Raw genomic sequence first — 17920 nt, 5'->3', positions numbered from 1 at the left:
AACCCTATTAGAAGGCCAAAAGCGCTTTACAGTCACAGTCCCATTCACACTCACTCACACACTTACTTGGGTTGGTAAGGCGGCAACCAAACTTCCGATCAGATGTTAACCGCTCTACCTTTGCTAACCTGCTGCCACCTAGTATATAAAATTATTTTCCTGACTAATTAACTTTAAAAATTAACAAATTTTCCAGAATTCCTCCGTCTCTGTCTGAAAGCTTCCCAGAATTCAGACGGAGGCACATCCATCAGGATCTTCTCACTGCGTCCTCGTCAGTTCGGGGGAAAACACTCCATCTTTCAGACGTCAAACTTCCTGATGGATGAAGTTCACCGGGGTGAACTTGAGCCTGCTGTTCGTCATGCTGCCACAGACGGCTGCAGGTTCTGCTCCCGATTGACAGTGTGTCCTTAGGCAAGACAAAGCAGCGAAGGAGTCAGTCACCTGTGCAGACAGGGGAGATGCTGCTTCATGAGAAAAAGTCGCTGCAGGCACAAAGTTCCTTATTTTTCTGCTGAACTTCACTTGAACTTGTAGAGAAATGCCAACTATGCAGTCCAAAAATATCCTCGCCAGCTCTTAAAAAAGTTTTTTTTTTCTGGCAGAATAAAGATTTTCCAGGGAACCCACGTTACTGTCTTCTTGGGTTACATACAAATGTTGTTTCTTTATCTTTTGTGAAGCTGTTTTGTGTCTTCTGAACTTTAATTTTGGGTAATAATAATGACCCTCCATCCTCAAAATGTTTTTGATTGAATTTTTTGGGCTTCTCACATGAGGATCCGCTTCATTAATAGGGAGGTTTGGACATTCTTTGGTTCTGAAAGTCTTTCTGCTATGACAGGTCCACAGCTCAGAAGAAGTCATGTTGAGTCCAGATCCTGCAGGAAGGTCCCATACAATGAGTCCTCCACCTCCATGCTTCACAGAAGGTAGGAGGAGAACAAAATATCTCAGGAAAATGTGGAAACTCCACATTCATTTTAACTTCAGCCAGCCAGCTTCAGATTTCTGCTGAAGCTGTACGGCGTCTGTATCTGTTGGAGTAAGAAGGATAGAAATCACAGACTGAGCAGAGAAAGTTGCAGAATTCCGGCCTGATGTTGGGAATGTGGATGAAGTTGCTGCAACATTCCAGGCCAGCAGGCAGCTCGGAGGAGCAAACAAAGAGCTCAGAGACGGAGGAGCGAGCATTCAGAGGTTGTGGTCCCTCGCTTGTCAAAGCAGTTCCATCACGCTAATCCCGCGGTGTCAGCGCCTCCGGACCAACAAGTGGAAGACAGAAAGAGGAGGAGCTCCGAGATCACACTTTTGTCTCTGTCCTCTAAGACCTGTCAGGCCTGCCGACACGCGTGCATGTTCGAGCCCTCCCACCTCTATCTGGACACTTTTAGGATTATGCAAACTAAGATCCCCTGAACTCTGGGTTCAGAAATGTCACAGAAATGCATCTCCTTCAGCTGAGAGTGGATCGCTTCCAGCTGCTGATCCAGAACCCAGCAGCCTGGGATCTTCCCGGCTGTCTGGATCTACAGGTCGCTCACTTTTGCTGCTAGAGACATTCCATCTCCATGACTTTGGACCACCTCTCGACTTTGCAGCGCTGTCATCTTCTGCATATGCATGATCTTCTGCAGCTCCATCTGTCTGCTTTATCAATTCAAATGAATTTATTTACAGCTGGAGGAAGGCACTGAACCCTGAGAGAGTCTGTGCTGAAGTGTGAGGAGGATGAGCTCAGAGCATTAGCAGTTTCAGTGAGCTGTAGGACATGAGGACGGAGCTCAGGCTTCTGGGAAGACTGCTAAAAATTGTTCAAAAGTCATTCTACGTTCACACCGCCCTCAATGATGCAACTTCAAGTGGCCACATGCAATAAAAGGTCTATTTAAACATGCATTTCTCGCTTCCATGAATAAAACTCTGGCGTTTTTGGACTGTATGTACAAAATGTGTATTTACAGCTAAACCAGGTCAAACGGACCAGTCAGAGAGAGACAGAAGTACCGCTGGAAGTGGCGGTCATCCTGGCACCCTGGACCAGGCTGCTGACGCGAACCGCCAGAACCGGAAGTCCTTAACCGGAATCAAAAATCCCCCCATATTGCTAGAGAAAAACTTTATTTTAAAGGACTTATACCATGAAAAATCAACTTTTTGAGGTTTTAAGTGTATTATACTGCTCATTCCTCACTATAAACTACACTGAAGCGGTACTTCGTTCCATTCAGGCATTTCTGAGTATTCCACCACTCCCTCCCAACCCATAAAAATGACCAGGTTCTCACTTGCTGATGTCACAAATTGAGAACAGCCCCTTTCAGGATGACTCATATCAGGCGCTATCTTGTCTGCAGCCAGGTCCCCCTCATCCCTGGAGCAGGTGGTGAAACCCACCAAACCCAGACCGTAGCTGAATACAAACACGGCGACGAGTTTGTAAGCTAAACACGTTTGTGTTTGTCTTTCAAATAAACATAGACCAAGGCTGCTCTTCTGACATGATGGTAATACTAACCGCTACTACCCAGCCAGCAAGGCCAAGTGGACCCCATATGGTTTAAGAGTGTGCAGAAAACGGGCCCCAATTGGGTTTCTGTGATGGCCCTACTTATGTTTGCCTACATAGGCTAGCACTAGGGCTGCCACAAACGATTATTTCAATAGTCGACTAATCTCCGATTATTTTTTTCGATTAGTCAACTAATCGGTTCGTGCGGCGACTGGATGTAAAACATTCATCTTAACCATCATTATCTTTAAACTTGAGGTCTGTAAGCTATATTCTATCTGAAAGCTGTTGTCATATTGTATTGTTTTGTTTGTAATTAAGAACTGGGAACTATTTACGTTATAAGTTAATGACATAAAGGGATAGGCCTAAACAAGCATTTGCTTCTGCCTATCCCCTTTTCAAACATGTTTGTTGATTTTGGTTTTTATTTATTTTTTTGTTCTATTTTGTTTTGTTTGGGTTTTGTTTTTGTTTTTTTCTGCTGTGATTTATGCTCTGTATATTTTTATCTTATCTTTTTTTTCTTTTTGCATGTTTGAAATAAACTATTCTAAGCTATCTAAAATAAAGACAATAGTTTATTAATCTTTTAATGAATCATGCAGGTTTTGTCCTTCATTTGTTTCTGGCATTAAAACAAGACTTAAATCAAATAATGCAATCCGAATCAACAACAGAAAACTCTTTAAAACCCTGCAATTCTTTTTTAAAGCTTTAAAACATATATTTAATAAAACATGTATAAAGTATTTCAAAAGCTATTTGCAGATATAAACACACTCAAAATATTTGCTCACTGAGGCCCATTTATTAAAGCAAAACACTAATAACATCTTTGAACTGAAGATATTCCTATACATATAAAACCTGAGGATGCCCATAGAAACAAAGAAAATAAATAAAAAGGGGGAAATTTATATTTTTAAAAAGGGAGAAAAGCAGGGGATGTTAGAATGTACATCAGTACTTTCATTCTTTCACTACCTACATCCACTGCACATGCGCAGACCGATACTTCATATTGTTCAGTTTGGGGGAGAACCCATAAATCTGTGTTACTTCTTTAATGTTGTGGTTGTTTTGCTGTTTGTTGTTGTTTTTGTGACTTTAAGTTACATTTAATTGTAGCTTAATGCAGATAATGTAATGCTACACTTGTAAACTTAGCTCTGGACTTTTAGGTGAGCTCCTTCACTTCTGGGACTCGTAGTTTTAAATCGTTCCATAACTCTGCAGCAGATCCGTACCGACACACAGCCTCTCTGTCTGCGCGGTGAATGTTTCATAATCCGCTCTTCAAACCGAATGACGTGATCGCGCCGCGGAATATGAATGAAGCCTTGGACGAGCGGTTCATTTCCAGTGTAAACTCGTTATCCGCGCCGTCCTCGCGGCGTTTGGTTAGAAGAGCGGAGATTATGAAACGTTCACTATGCAGACAGAAGCGCCGTAGACATGGATCTGCGGCAGATCTTCTGGTTCATCTCCAAACAGCGCAGTAATGACAGCTGCGGCGGCGCTAGCTGTGTTAGCGCCGATGTTAGCTTAGCTAGACGAAGCTCTCTGTTCAACGTGATCAAACTCCGTCTCAACATGCTTCATCTTCAGGTGATCATTTATCGCCATCGTGCTCTCATGGAACACAAGTTCTGTCTTGCAGAAATTACATTGACACTTTTTCCTCTTTTATTTTCCTTATGTTTTCCTCATTTTCGAGCTAGCTTGTTGTTATGAGCCTACCGGGAACATCCTGTTACGTCACTGAGACCGGATTAGCACCACTGCGCATGTGTGACAAAGAATGGCAGACCCGACATTAGAAAGCGCGGACCGTAGTTTTAAGATCAAAACAAGGAAAAAAACAAACAAAAAACGACGCTTCGACGACCAAATTATTCGTCGACTATTTTAATAGTCAAATAGTCGTCGATTAGTCGAATAATCATGGCAGCCCTAGCTAGCACGCCACAGTGGAGCTCGCTAGCATGCTACAGAAAAGCTTGTTAGCATGCTACAGTGGAGCTCGCTAGCTAGCAAAAGAAGAGCTTGTTTCGCTAGCATGCTACACAAGAGCTCACTAGAATAGTACAGTGGAGCTGGCTAGCTTGCAACAAAAGAGCTTTCTAGCAAGCAACAGTGGAGCTTACTAGCACGCTAGAGCAGAGCTTGCTAGCATGCTACGCTGTCTACTGGGCAGCTGGCTCGCATAGTGAGCTAACCCGCTGAGTTCCAACTTCACCCAATGTGGGCAAACACGTGTGGGGCCACCATAGAAACTGCAGACAAACCCAATTGGGGCTCACATTTTCTGCCCACTCTTAAACCATATGGGGCCCACTTGGCCTTGCTGGCTGGGTAAAAGGTTGTTAGCAATGAACAGTCGTTTCCGTTTTGTTCCCCATTCGCTTAGCTTCCTCCTCATCAAGGTGTGTAATATATACGCTGGTGAACAGTAAAAAAGGATAAAGAAGAAGAAGCCCCTCCCTGTTTGTCCAGTGTGAACACCATGGGCTACAGTCATTCAAGAATGCACAAAATAAGCGTTTTTGAACATCACATGCCTGGTGAGTCTTTAGCTGAATAAATCGAGCACAAAATAGAATTTTGTTTTAGTTTTGGTTGAATCTGACAAAATCCAGAAATGTTCACATATTGAAAAACTGTTATTATCAGTTTGAAGCTTCCAGAACCTTTAGAAACCAGCAGCTCCTCCCGTGCACACTTCTGAACTTCTTCGTGCGGTCAGCAGAATCTGACTGTGCTTCACCTGAGCTCTGATGCGTTCACCTGATTCTCATGGTGTGTGAAGGTACGGTTGCTTAGCAACAGCAGCTGAAAGTGCTGGCGAGGCAGATGCTGAAAGGAATTTCTAAAAGTGGAATGTTGGAGAACATCACTCAGCCAAACCCAAACCCAATCGGGATACCTCGCATTCCTGAAGCCCCGCGGCGAGGAGTGGCGCCAACAAGAACCGGCGCCAGCGACCCAGAAAAACCAAGCTGAGCTCTGCCAGCAGAGGAGAGTAAATAAAGCCTAAATGATGAGCTTCATGCTTGAAGATCACTGTGTTTCTCAGCTCTGCTGCGTCCTGATGCACGGCTGCATCAATGACAGCTATGAAACAAAAACATTGAGCAAAATAAGGGGAGCGTGCTCAGACGGAGATGACGGCCATGATTCTCAGACATCCACGTTGTGTTGTCACAGGATTTTGTTCTTAATGGGAACTGGAGCATCTCAGTAGCTTCCTCGTCTCTTCATTGCCCTGAAGAACAAAATCCTGTGAGAGACAAAGGCAGAATTTCCATTTCCACCGTTTTTTCTTTAGATTTTTCCAGATTTCTGATGCTGTTTGTTTCCAGACCGACCTTTGACCTCCATCTCTCATTGCAGATCTCTGCATCTTCCTCAACTCCCAGGTTTGCTTGCATCAAATCTGATGAAGCAACTTGAGGTTGAAATTGAAGCAGAAAAACTGGATCTGAAGGACAGACTGAGTCAAAAAAATTTATCAGCTCACATTTTCCTTGAATTTTTTTTTTCTTACCCAGACAGCAAATTTAAGAAAAAAAATGTTTCCTTCTGTTAGTTTCTGCAGCCAAAAATGCAGTAAACGGAGTGTATGTGAGCCAAGTATGGAGAGAAATAAGTAGACTTTTTTATATTATTTTTCATCCATATCTGTTTACGAAAATGAAAAAAAACGTCAAGTTTTACCGAATATTATTCACCCATTGGAATTATTATTAATATAATATCAAAGTTCAGAATGACTGATAAGAAAACTCTGATAACCCAGCATTATAGTAGTATTTAAACGCATCACTGACGACGAATCTGATGAATCACCACAGATTCATGAGTAACTAAGGTTTTGTGTGTTTGTAATAAATGATTCAAGTATAATTTTTAAAGATTTGTGTGTAATTAGTTTTAAGCTGTTGTAATTTTAATTTGTGCATGTGTAAAAAGTATTTTTTAATTCTGTAGTTTTTGTATTTATGCACAAAATGTATTATATGAGTTACAAATAAAGAATTATGCATGCACAAAACAAGAATACACTCACACAAACCCTAAGTTACGCACAAATCAGGGATTACAAACCCACTAATCCAATGTTACGTCCAATCAAGTATTATGCACACATAAATCGGGGTGATACTTATTTCTCTCCATAGCCAAGGAAGGTCAAATTTAAGGAAATTGTCCCAAGATTTAGTCTTGTTTCCGTTAGTTGCTCATGTTTGTTCCTTATTTGGCACTTTGAGCTCATGCAGTCTTAAGCAGCAGCTGGAAGAAGGACCTGACGGTGACGTGAAGCTGCAGTTTGACCTTCATGACCTGAATGCCCTCTCATCTATATAAAATCTGCTGCTGCAATGCTGCCGTCCTCTTGGAGCTTCAAGAAAGCACAAAAAGATGCTACTGCAGTCTGCAGCCCTGACCTGGTGATCTCTTTCACGAGTCTATGATTTCAGCCGTTTTCATGTCACAGAGGAAGAGCAGGTCCTACCTTGCAGCCCTCACATGCACTGACACCATAGTGGTATCCCGAGGACTTGTCCTGGCAGACGAAGCAGGGCTTGTAAACCCGGGGAGGCGGCGGTGGGGACGGCGGGCTGGGGACCAGCTCCTCAGAACTGGTGCTGTGGGTTTCGATGGCTGTGGGAGACACAAAACAGGGTTCTGTTAGTCACTTTTTTTCATTTTTGCAGTAAAACTGAACTTTTTCTTATTGAAAAGATTAGCTTAGTGGTTTTTTTTTTTGGTCCGAGTGAGATGGAAGGAAGAAAAAGAATCAACCAGATGTGGAGAAAGGATTAAAAAGGAAGGATGAGGCGAAAGAGGGGACAGTTAAAAGAACAAAAACATTAAAACAGACAAAATCGTTGCTTTAGGTTTAAAATTATGAGAGTAAAACATACAGAAGTTTTTCATTTTTTTGCACAACTACTCACCCAATATCCCACACACTAACACAATCACACATATTTATGCAGATCTGCACAGACAACTGCACATCATACATATACAAGCTAACTCACGTCTCTATACAAACACAAATGCATATATTTTTCAGACATTTTTGCACTCTCAGGTGTGCTCAGGTGAGTGTGTGGACAGGCAGCCACGGTCAGTTTCTCGGGTTCAGTCCAAAATGCCCCATCTGTCCCGATGAGAGGCCAATCACCACTAGAGTAGTGGAAATCCCCCAACCAGCCTTGAATGCAGCCTAGCTGGAACAAACAACCACCAGCTGGAGGCCCCTCCCACAAGGGGATGGTTAGAGGATTGAGGATTTCAAGTGCAAAGATATAAGCTAATAAAATTTTGCTGGGGATGATTTTTATTTAATGCAAAATAAAAGAAAGGTTGCAGAAGGTGCCTCTGCCAAGTTGTGTCCTAACTGAAATGTCATAATAAAGGAGACAACTCTTCAGAGTGTTCCCAGTGTTCAGGAGAGCTTAGACACCATCCAAACCAAGAGGAAATTCAGATGTAACTCACTCTGGATTGGACCAGAACCAAACCTGCCAAAGAAGAGGTGTTAACGTTTTCCTCGTCAGTGTGAGCAGGTTTTAGGTTCTTCTGTTCAAATTAGTTCTATGATGAAAAAAGATGAAAGGATTTACATCAGGGCGTCGAATTTAATCGTACAGGCGGCCAAAATCCAAAACACACTTTAGGTGAACAGGATAAACATTTATTGAACACTCTAAAACTAAGTTTTTTTAAAGTTTAAAACCTTAACTTTTTAACATAGTTATGAACTAGATATATAGCATTACCTGGGATAATGCTAGTGGGAAAGCTGAATTTGGCCGCTGAAGATGCTAGTGATGGTTGATAGCTGAAAACGCTGAAGTTGATAGCTGAAACCGCTGAAGCTAAAAGCTGAAAACGCTGAAGCTGAAAGCCAGCAAAAATATCAGCTAAATGCCAAAATAGCCTAATAAATAAACTTAAATTAGCGAAAACAGCTAGCACGTAGCTGATAAAAAGGCTAAACTTCAAAATAGCCCAAAAAACGGAAAAAGCTTAAATTAGCGAAAACAGCTAGTATGTAAATATTAGTTTAACTCCGAAACTGTAAAAAAAAAAAAAAAAAAAGAAGCCAGAATTACTCGAAACAGCTGGCATGTAGCTGAAAAAAAAGCTATACTTCAAAACAGCCCAAAAAACTAAAGAAAGGCCTATAAATTAGCCTTAACAGGTAGCAGGTAGATTTTAGCCTAACTCCAACACTGCCAAAAATATATATATATATAAAAAAAAACCTAAATTAGCCAAAACAGTTAGTGTGTCAATATTAGCTTAACTCCCAATCTGCCCCCCCCCCAAAAAACATAAAAAAAAAAACTTAAATTAGCCAAAACAGCTATTATGTAGCAGAAATATTAGTTAAACTCCAAAACAGCCTAAAAATTTTTAGCAAATACCAAAATCGTCCAAAAAGCTAGCAGAATGCCAATTTTTATAAACTTTTAAATATTAACTTTTTAACATAATTATAAATAATAATAAACTGGCAGGAATATTATTCCAGAATAAATCAACTTAAACCTTATAATTTTCAATATTTTACCCTCCACAAAAATATATTTTGTCAAAATTATAGAAGTTAAAAATAAGTGCAAGATAATATTGGGACATTAATAACAATAAAATAAAATGATCTGGAGTCTGACTTTAACACGTGATTTACATGAAAGATGGTGAATTGTGGTGTTCATGTCAAAGAGGAGGGGTGATGAAGGGGATCCAAGAGGAAGAAGCACTTCACCCCATTGCTGCCACTTCCTGTTCAAAACATGCTGCTACTTCAAAAACTGCACACCCTCCTGCAGACACACGGACCCAGAACTGTGGGCACTTGATAGCTTCCAAACAACGTTCTCAGTCCGTGTGAGCATCCTCGCTGCGTGCTCATGGGAGCAGTTTTTCCACGTCCCGCTTGATCAAACTTACACTCTGCATGCTCGCATTCACAGGAAGCTCCATTACAGACACGAGGCCGCTGACAGAGATGCGTGCACGCCTGTGTCGGTGTGCACGGCCGGTCTGGGCGAGGAGCTGCCACAGAAAAATGTGAACCCTTAGCCTCTGGCTGAACCTGCTGGGGGGGTGGAACAGGAAAGCACACACTCCCTGCTGGAGGCTGAGGCTGAATGAGGGGAAACAGGAGAGAGCAGCTCTGGTCTCCGCCCCCCCCTGAACTGAGCCCGCTGGCATACGGCGCATTGATACTCCGCAGCTTCTCTCTCAGTCCAGCAGACCAGGGATTGGTCTGATCTTCATCACACATCCAGAATTTTGATCTGTAAAGTGACTTTTGATTGGAAGAAGCTGGGAGTCAGCCACAGGATGGGACAGATCCTTTGAGTGTTGATGTGGATGAGCGCCATCATCTGCACCATGAGCATCAACCATTTCCAACTTTTTCTTCCAATCAGATTCAGAGATTTTTAGCTGAGATATGACAGTCCGTCTGAGTTCAACACACCAGTTTGTTTATCAACTTGCAATAGGTTCTCAGCCTTTTTTCTTCTGAACTTCAGCAGATGCCAAACAAGCAGATTGTGCGTGAAAAGAGCAACGCCTCCCAGCGATATGATTCTGAGAGAAAAAAACTCCTAATCAGCAGTGAGGCTTTAAAGGGTAACCAAACAGGGAAGTTGGAGGCTAACTCCACCCACAGCCAAAATTTGAAAATAAAGTCAGAGGGGTGGGGCTTAGGGGCCGGACTTTTATCATTACTGGAGCTGCAGATCATGAAGTCAGACTTTTGAAACTTACATGGTTTGACAATCACAAAATTCAACTGTAGTACCTCGATTCAACCTGTAGGGGGGCAGCACACAGACGGTTTTTGACTATAAGAATTAAACAATTTTATTTTAATTTATCAAAAATGTGGTAATGACCAACAGACAGAACTTTTAAAGTCTCATTTATAGATGTTAACAGACAAAAAAGTTGATTGAAGGTTTGGTTTCCCTTTAAACTAATTTCAGTGCTGCACTGAACCCACATAAGCTCTTTGGTTTATACAAAAACACATTTATGCCACCGCATCATGCTCCAAGAGTTATAAACATTCAGGAGATTATTTTCAGAGTTTTACTTCACAATCACTGTCATGAGGCAAAAACACAGTGAGGATTTACATAATCCATTCACAAATCCTTGTATCTTTTATCCCGTTATTAGCATTTAACCACAACATGTCACTTCAACGAGTGAGCGGATATTAATGCTGGAAAAACAAGACATCAGTATTCTGCTCCATGGATCAAATTTTCAGTTTCCATGAATTAATCTTTGGTGTTTTGTCAATAGGGGGCGCTATGATGAAACTACACTGAACCAAACACAACATTCCACACTATGTTTTGGGGTCTTAATGGGGTCATGGGGAGTTGTTTAAGTGCTGAACTGAATAGAAATAGTGCAAACTTGAACATTTTTACATTACTGCACACACTTTAATGCATTGTTTACTTCACTGCATGCACTTGAACGCATCTTTTACATAGCTGTGCAGATTTCAATGCATTCTTTACTTTACTGCGGACACTTGAATGCATCATTCACATTGCTACGCACACTTCAATGCATTCTTTACTTCCCTGCACATACTTGAACATATCGTTTGGATTACTGCGTACACTTCAATCCATCATTCACTTTACTGCCCACACTTGAACGCATCGTTTACAATACTGCTCACACATAAATGCATTTTTTAATTTCCTGCACATTCTTGAACGTGTTTTGCATTACTGCGCACACTTCAGTGCATACTTTACTTTACTGCCCACACTTGAACGCATCGTTTACATCACTGGCACACTCCAATGAATTATTCACTTTACTGTGGACACTTGAACGCATCGTTTACGTTACTATCTACAGTTTAATGCATTCCTTACTTTGTTGTACACTCAAAAAGGATTGTTTACTGTCCTGCTCACACTTCAATGCATTCTTTACTTTCCTGTTTACTTTACTGCGCACTCTTCAAAGCATTCCTCACTTTACTGCACACTCTTGAACGTATCCTTTATATTACTAGATACACTTCAATACATTGTTCACTTTACTGCAAACACAATGTTTACTTTACTGTGTGCACTTGAAGGCATCGTTTACATCACTGCCCACACTTCAATGCCTTGTGCCCCCTTACAACAAAGCTTTGCCCAAATATCCCAAAAACGTGGTATTATTGCAGTTGTACCTACAAACACCAAAGTACTACAAGGTCTACAAGCTTCTCAAAGAACTAATACGAATAATCCAATCAGACGTTTTGCAGTTAGGATCTGAAGGCCTCAAATACTGTGTTGCACAATCTTAAAAGGGGCTTGTTAAAACTTAATTTTTATTTTATTTTTTTACAATTGCAACAGTTTTTATTCTGGTCAAGCTGTCATTTGCTAAAAGTTAGACTCCCTGGATCTGATTCAGTAAGATACCAATTAAAAAGCACCAAATTTGCTTGAAACCACACGTAATTAGAATCTTCGGTTGATTTGGACTAATTGCAAAAAACGAGGATTCTCTCTTTATATTAGAACTGAAAAATTTGGGCTCCGCTTGATCAGATGAAGCAGACGGCAGTCCTTGAAGACAACCAGACAGCTACTATGCAGGAGCTGTGAGCTGTTTTCTGTGGCAAGAACTTTAAAGTGGGATGTTCAAAGACGCAATTAATGTCAGATTTTATTATGGTGACTGATTCCTTATCTGCCTTTAATCCACTCAAATTCACACAAGTGTTTTTATGCATGCAAACCTTTAGGCTTCACTCTGGGGGAAACACATCTGTCACACAGCCATCAAAAATCAAAGAGTGAAACTTTGGTTGAAATGTTTTGAGCCACTCGGGAAAAATGAAGTCAAATTCTGAGAAAAATAATACATTTTATTAACATTTTAGATCTAGTTGGTAAAACACTGATGAAAACACTTACAAGATAAAGCCTCTAAGAGCTTCTTCAATGATTAAAATGCTTCTAAGGTTGTTTCATAAAATGCATTTTCATTATGACTTGTTGATCTTTCCCTTTGGCCTCCTCCTGTCCCACCCTGCAGAGACCCCTCTTTGCCCTGGAGGTTAAACTTCCAGACTCCAGCCACGTGGCCCGGACAAAAAACACGAGACAGAACCTGAACTTGAAGCAGCCATCAGGCAGTCTGGCAGAAAGGATGAGGGAGGGGGCTTTTCCTGCAGAGCCCCAACAAAGAGGTTCAGTCTGGAGTATATGGCAGGAATATTTCTACCCGAGTCGTCAACATTGCCGAGCAGTTCTGCTTCTAATCATTAAATAAAGTGAAACTCCCACACATAAATGTGTGACATTTGTTCTGCGGATTTGACCTATCCTCTGGGGGAGGGGTGAGCTGCAGACACAGCCGCGCTTAGGAACAATTTGGTGGTTTAATCCCCCTTAATGTGTCAAGCAGGAAGGCACTGGGTCCCATTTTTATTAGTCATTGGTATGACTCACCGTAGATTTGAACTCACGACCTTCCAGTCTCAGGGCGGACACTCTACCACGAGGTCACTGAGAGACAAAGAGATTTGTTTGTACCAGAACAATTTTTCACTATGTTTTCTATTAGAATTCCTTCTCTTTCTAGTAAAGTCTGCAGATCTGTCTCACAGCGAAAACACGTTCTATCGGTGCTCTTCTGGGATTAACCATCTGCAGACTGTAATCTGACCTCTAATTATCCCGTTTCATTCGCAGCGAAACATTTCTTTAATGGGGGGCGGCTCATGTTCAGCTCTGGTCCAGAGGTGAAGAACCAAGCGAGCATCGGCGTCTGCAGCTGCCGCTTCATGATCTCCGTGAAGCTGCAAGCTTCAGCCTGAACCTGATCCCGTCTGAGAGGGGCTCAGGCTGACGGCCTCGAACATAAGAAAGGGTCCATTATCCCAGTGTGAGGGTACGGCTCCCCGTCTCTGTTTCAGGTCATAACCCCCCACAGCATCGCTTCAGTCTCGTAACAAATCAGAAACAAGGAGATGACTGTGAGGAACACAAAACATGACCTTCACTTTATTGCAGAAAGAGGATTCTTCTCAACAAAGTCTAACAAATAAAAAATGTTTTTTTTTTTTTTTTGCTGTTTGTTTACCGTTTTATTCATTTATTTCATTGTTTCCATTCGAGAAAAATAGGAACGGCTTCGGAGTCGATTATTTGAAGGAACTAAAGAGCAAAACTATTTATGAAGAAGATAATAAATGTTTTGCAGGTTAGTGAAGACATAATAGTATTTCAAATGATGTTTTCAGGGAATCAAAAACCTTCATTAGGAATAATCTTAGTAGAAACAATTTGTGCACATTTTTAATTATGAATAAAAAGAAAAATATTAGATTAGGTTTTAGTTAAAAAAAACAGCCTTCAGATGCGTTAAAAGATATTTCAAAGGATTTAGTTCATTTTATGTAATTTAAACAGCTAAAATTAAAGATAAATGCTTTAAACACAATTAAAAAAAAAATTAAATTTAGGTGATTTGACGTTTTGCGGAGGCTGAGCGGATGAAGGGATGCGCTTTGGATTTGATTACTGGAATTCTTCCTCAGCAACATTTGGGGTTTTAATTTTTCCGCTTCAAGTGAAAAAAATAAATATTCCAAATATTTTTATTCCAATATCTGTGACGTAAAAGCCAAAATATTACTAATAATATAACTTAAAAAAAATAGTAATAATCCTAAAAAATAATAAAAACCCGGCAACAGACTGGCGACCTGTTCAGGGTGTTCGCCCAACTGTAGCCGGGTTAACGTGACCCCAGAAGGGACTGAGCGGGTTTGGAAGATGGATAATAATAATAATAATAATAATAATTAATAATATTTGGTTTTAGATGTGAAATATAAATAATTCTGAGACAAAAATATATTTCTTAAGATTTTTTTTCTTATTTTTTAATAATTTTGTCAAAATTGAAAAATAAAATGAACTCATAAAGGAATGAAAATTGTAAAATATTTTAAAAAATAATATTTTGATGATCTGACTCATTAGAACAAACATTCACGACATGCTCTCACATCCGCGGTGATGCGTGACAGACCCCGCGTGGATATCAAGCTGTAGAACCCGGTTTCTGTTTGGGGAAACCCCGATCCAAATCCACCGGTGGAAGAGCGCGCGGGTCTCTGTTGCCCTCACGTGCGCGCGCAGGTCATCTAATCATGACCTGAGACCAAGCGTGCGTTCTGCAAAGGAGTGCGCGTGAGTTTTGTCACAAAACAGGGAACTGTTTATTGCCCTCGGCCCCGCATGCCACGCATTCACACAGACACACGCACATGAGTTGGACGTACAGTGCGCGCTCCGGCGGTGCTGCCACTCTCTGAAGCAGGCTTTCAGGGCTTTCTCCTGCAGCATGCAGCTGGGGCTGCCGGCGTACAGCTCCAGCATCTGTCCGGGACTCACGGCCAGCACGTCCACGCAGTCAAACATCATGCTCCTCCGTTCCTCCTACTCGTTCTGGAGAAACGGCTCGCACAACTCCATCAAACTCCTCGGTCCTCCCTCGCTTCTCTCTCGGTCTGGTCTGACCCCCGCACGTTGCGCTCCTCTTCTTGCGGGTCGTCCCGCACTGGACTCATGGAAACGCACCGCTGCCTCTTCTATCTACGCGCTCCTGTCCCGTCGGCTCCGGTGCGCGCGCGGGTGCTGGAACCCATGACAGCTCTCTGACGGGGCCGCCGGTTCGGACGGGGCCAGAGCCGGGTCCGGATCAGGGACGCTGCTGGTGGGGATCTGCGCCGGTCCTCCGCGGGGATTGGTGGCCCCTCCGTCCCCCCGCGCAGCTCATTTCCAACTAGTTTTCCGCGGAGAATGAAAGATTGAATTGTCTAATGTATGCGGGTGAACTTTGCGTGAACCCTCCGAGGCTGCTGACCTTCAAACGACCCGGCGGGCTGACATCACCGCAGCTCCGCAGCGCAGCGAGGCGGAGGCAGGAGCGCAGCGCCGCGCGCTCTTCTCCGCGTTTTCTTTCTTTTTCATCAAAGAAAAAAAAAACACGCTCGACGCTTTCCAAAACATCAACCAGATTCCAGCAGCCAGGAGTTCAGACAACCCAACTGTTCCTGGAGGCACGTGAGCCATTTGGGAGCAAAATTAAATAGTTGTGGAGCACAAACGTGCAGAATATTTCCCTTTAAAACTAAAGAGCAGTTGGAAAAAAATAGATATTAAGGGTCTGGATTCTTTAGGTGATTATTTTAGACAAGACAATAGATTTTAAGTACAAAAAACAGCTAAATTTGCAAGAGATAAACCAAAATTTATGTTTTTTCTTAGGATTAAGATGGAATTATGTGCGTAAGTGCTCCAAAAAAGGACAAAATTTATACATTTTAAAGTGTCAATATTTCTTTCACAAGTAAAACGCCCAGAAAACCATTTTTGTTATTTGAAACAGCAGAAAAATGGCTGAAAAACTTGGTTAATGAAAGTTTATGAAGATCCTGGCTTTTAAACTCACACATGGACCTTAGAAAAAAAAATCTTAAAATGTTATTAATACTTAAGTTAAAAGTTTACACAGAGGATGTTTTTGAAAATTTTCAACATTTTCAAGGTAAAATATATATAAAAAACAATTAAAAATATCATGGGTGGGGCTCGTTTTTGCAGAGATTCCTGCAGCAGCAGTGCAGTAAAGCTTCTGTTTTTATTTCCTTTCTTTGCTGGTCTCCATATATCATCTGCTGAGTTTTTGGTCTGACTATTGATGACGCGGTCCCGACCAGTACCAGGAACTGGCACTTTTGTCTGATCTGGAGCAAAGTCTGCTGGAAACTGAAACTAGTATCTTCAAGAAAAGAGGAAGGAGGACGGACAAAGAGCTGAACTGACTGGATAAAACACCAGCAGAAGGTCCAGAAGCACATTTACACTATAAAAAAAAACAAAAAAAGGAAGAGCTTATAGATATCTGTACGTTCACAGCAGTCATGTGACACACATTAGACATGGGTTCTTGAACGCACATTTAGGGTGAGGGGCTTCTACTTCTTCTTTTTCTACTGTTTCCAAACCAAATGTAAAAAAAAAAATGTTAAGGCACAATAGGGCTGCCACGATTATCGACTAATCGACGACTAATTGACCAATAGAATAGTTGACGACTAATTTAATAGCAGATTAGTTGTTAATCTTTATATTATATGTAGTCAGAGTGAAGTAAAGTTGAAAGTTATAATGTCATTCTGTTAGCTTTTTGGACTATTTTGGCATTTATTAAGATTTTTTAGGCTAATTTGGAGTTTAGCTAATATTTCAGCTACATGCTAGCTGTTTTGGCTAATTTAGAATTTTTTTCAGTTTTTTAGGCTATTTTAGAGTTTAGCTATTTCAGCTACATGCTAGCTATTTTGGCTAATTTGGGATTTTTTTTCAGTTTTTAGGCTATTTTAGCTAGTTCAGCTGCATGCTAGCTGTTTTAGCTAACTTAGACTTTTTTCAGTTATTTAGGCTAATTTCGCATTTAATGTTTTAGCTAGTTTAGCTGCATGCTAGCTGTTTTAGCTAACCTAAGATTTTTTTAGTTATTTAGGCTATTTTGCCTTTAACTAATGTTTTAGCTGGCTATCAGATTCAGTTTTCAGCTATCAGCTTTAGTGATTTCAGCTATCAACTTCAGTGTCTTTAGCTATCATCACTTTCACAGCTCAATTCCGACAAAAAAGAGAAAAAAATATACTTTGTGACATATAATTCCAGATAGGCAAAAACTGATTATTAATTTCTCCTCCATGATAAACTTACAAACATTTGGCACTTTCGTGAATTTAAAGGGACACCATCCATTCACCACTATCAAATTAGAGTCAGTGATTGGTCAAAGTTCAGCCTGGTTTTAACTTTCAAAATGAACCCAAAGGTGGTTGAAGAAACTTGCACACGCGAATATGAGTTTTGAACGCATAAGCTTGAAACGCATGTCTGTGTGTATTTACTCACGTTTACATAGACTTTTCTTTGGAAGTGGCCACTTGTATGTGCGTTGCCGAGGGCGACGGGAACGTAGCTTCAGACAGAATATCAATGGATGGCTCTCTTGTTAAGGAGGACACTATATGCATATTTATGCATGCTAATCCTATGTTATTGACATGCTTAAAAAAAGACCTCACGGAAAAGGTTTTAATCAACCCAAGCTGTTTATCTTTAAACCTCATTCTGAGATTTTTCTCCAGCACAGCAACAGTTAAAGGAGATTTGCTCTTCCCATTCCTGGTGAATTTAGGGTTTCTGTATTTGTAGCTGGAACAGTTCTTTTAGTGCTAAATCACCAATGTCATTTTAAATATTCATATCTACAATCTATATTGGAAGTTGTGTCTTCACAAAG

The 17920-nt window shown here is 41.1% G+C and overlaps 1 protein-coding gene across 1 annotated transcript in view; it reads right to left on the bottom strand.

Moving 5' to 3' along the window:
• LOC112160942 (retinoic acid receptor beta) overlaps positions 1 to 17920 on the bottom strand; it is a 77536-nt gene that overhangs the window by 24386 nt on the left and 35230 nt on the right. Inside the window, exon 5 of the mRNA XM_036214221.1 lies at positions 7035 to 7183. Within this exon, the coding sequence (XP_036070114.1) occupies positions 7035 to 7183 (149 nt within the window). The remainder of the gene's footprint in view (positions 1 to 7034; positions 7184 to 17920) is intronic.

The sequence above is a fragment of the Oryzias melastigma genome, linkage group LG11 (genome assembly GCF_002922805.2).
Source record: "Oryzias melastigma strain HK-1 linkage group LG11, ASM292280v2, whole genome shotgun sequence".
NCBI lineage: Eukaryota > Metazoa > Chordata > Actinopteri > Beloniformes > Adrianichthyidae > Oryzias > Oryzias melastigma.
Note: the sequence above shows the minus strand (reverse complement) of the source record. Positions and strands in the feature narration are given on the sequence as shown.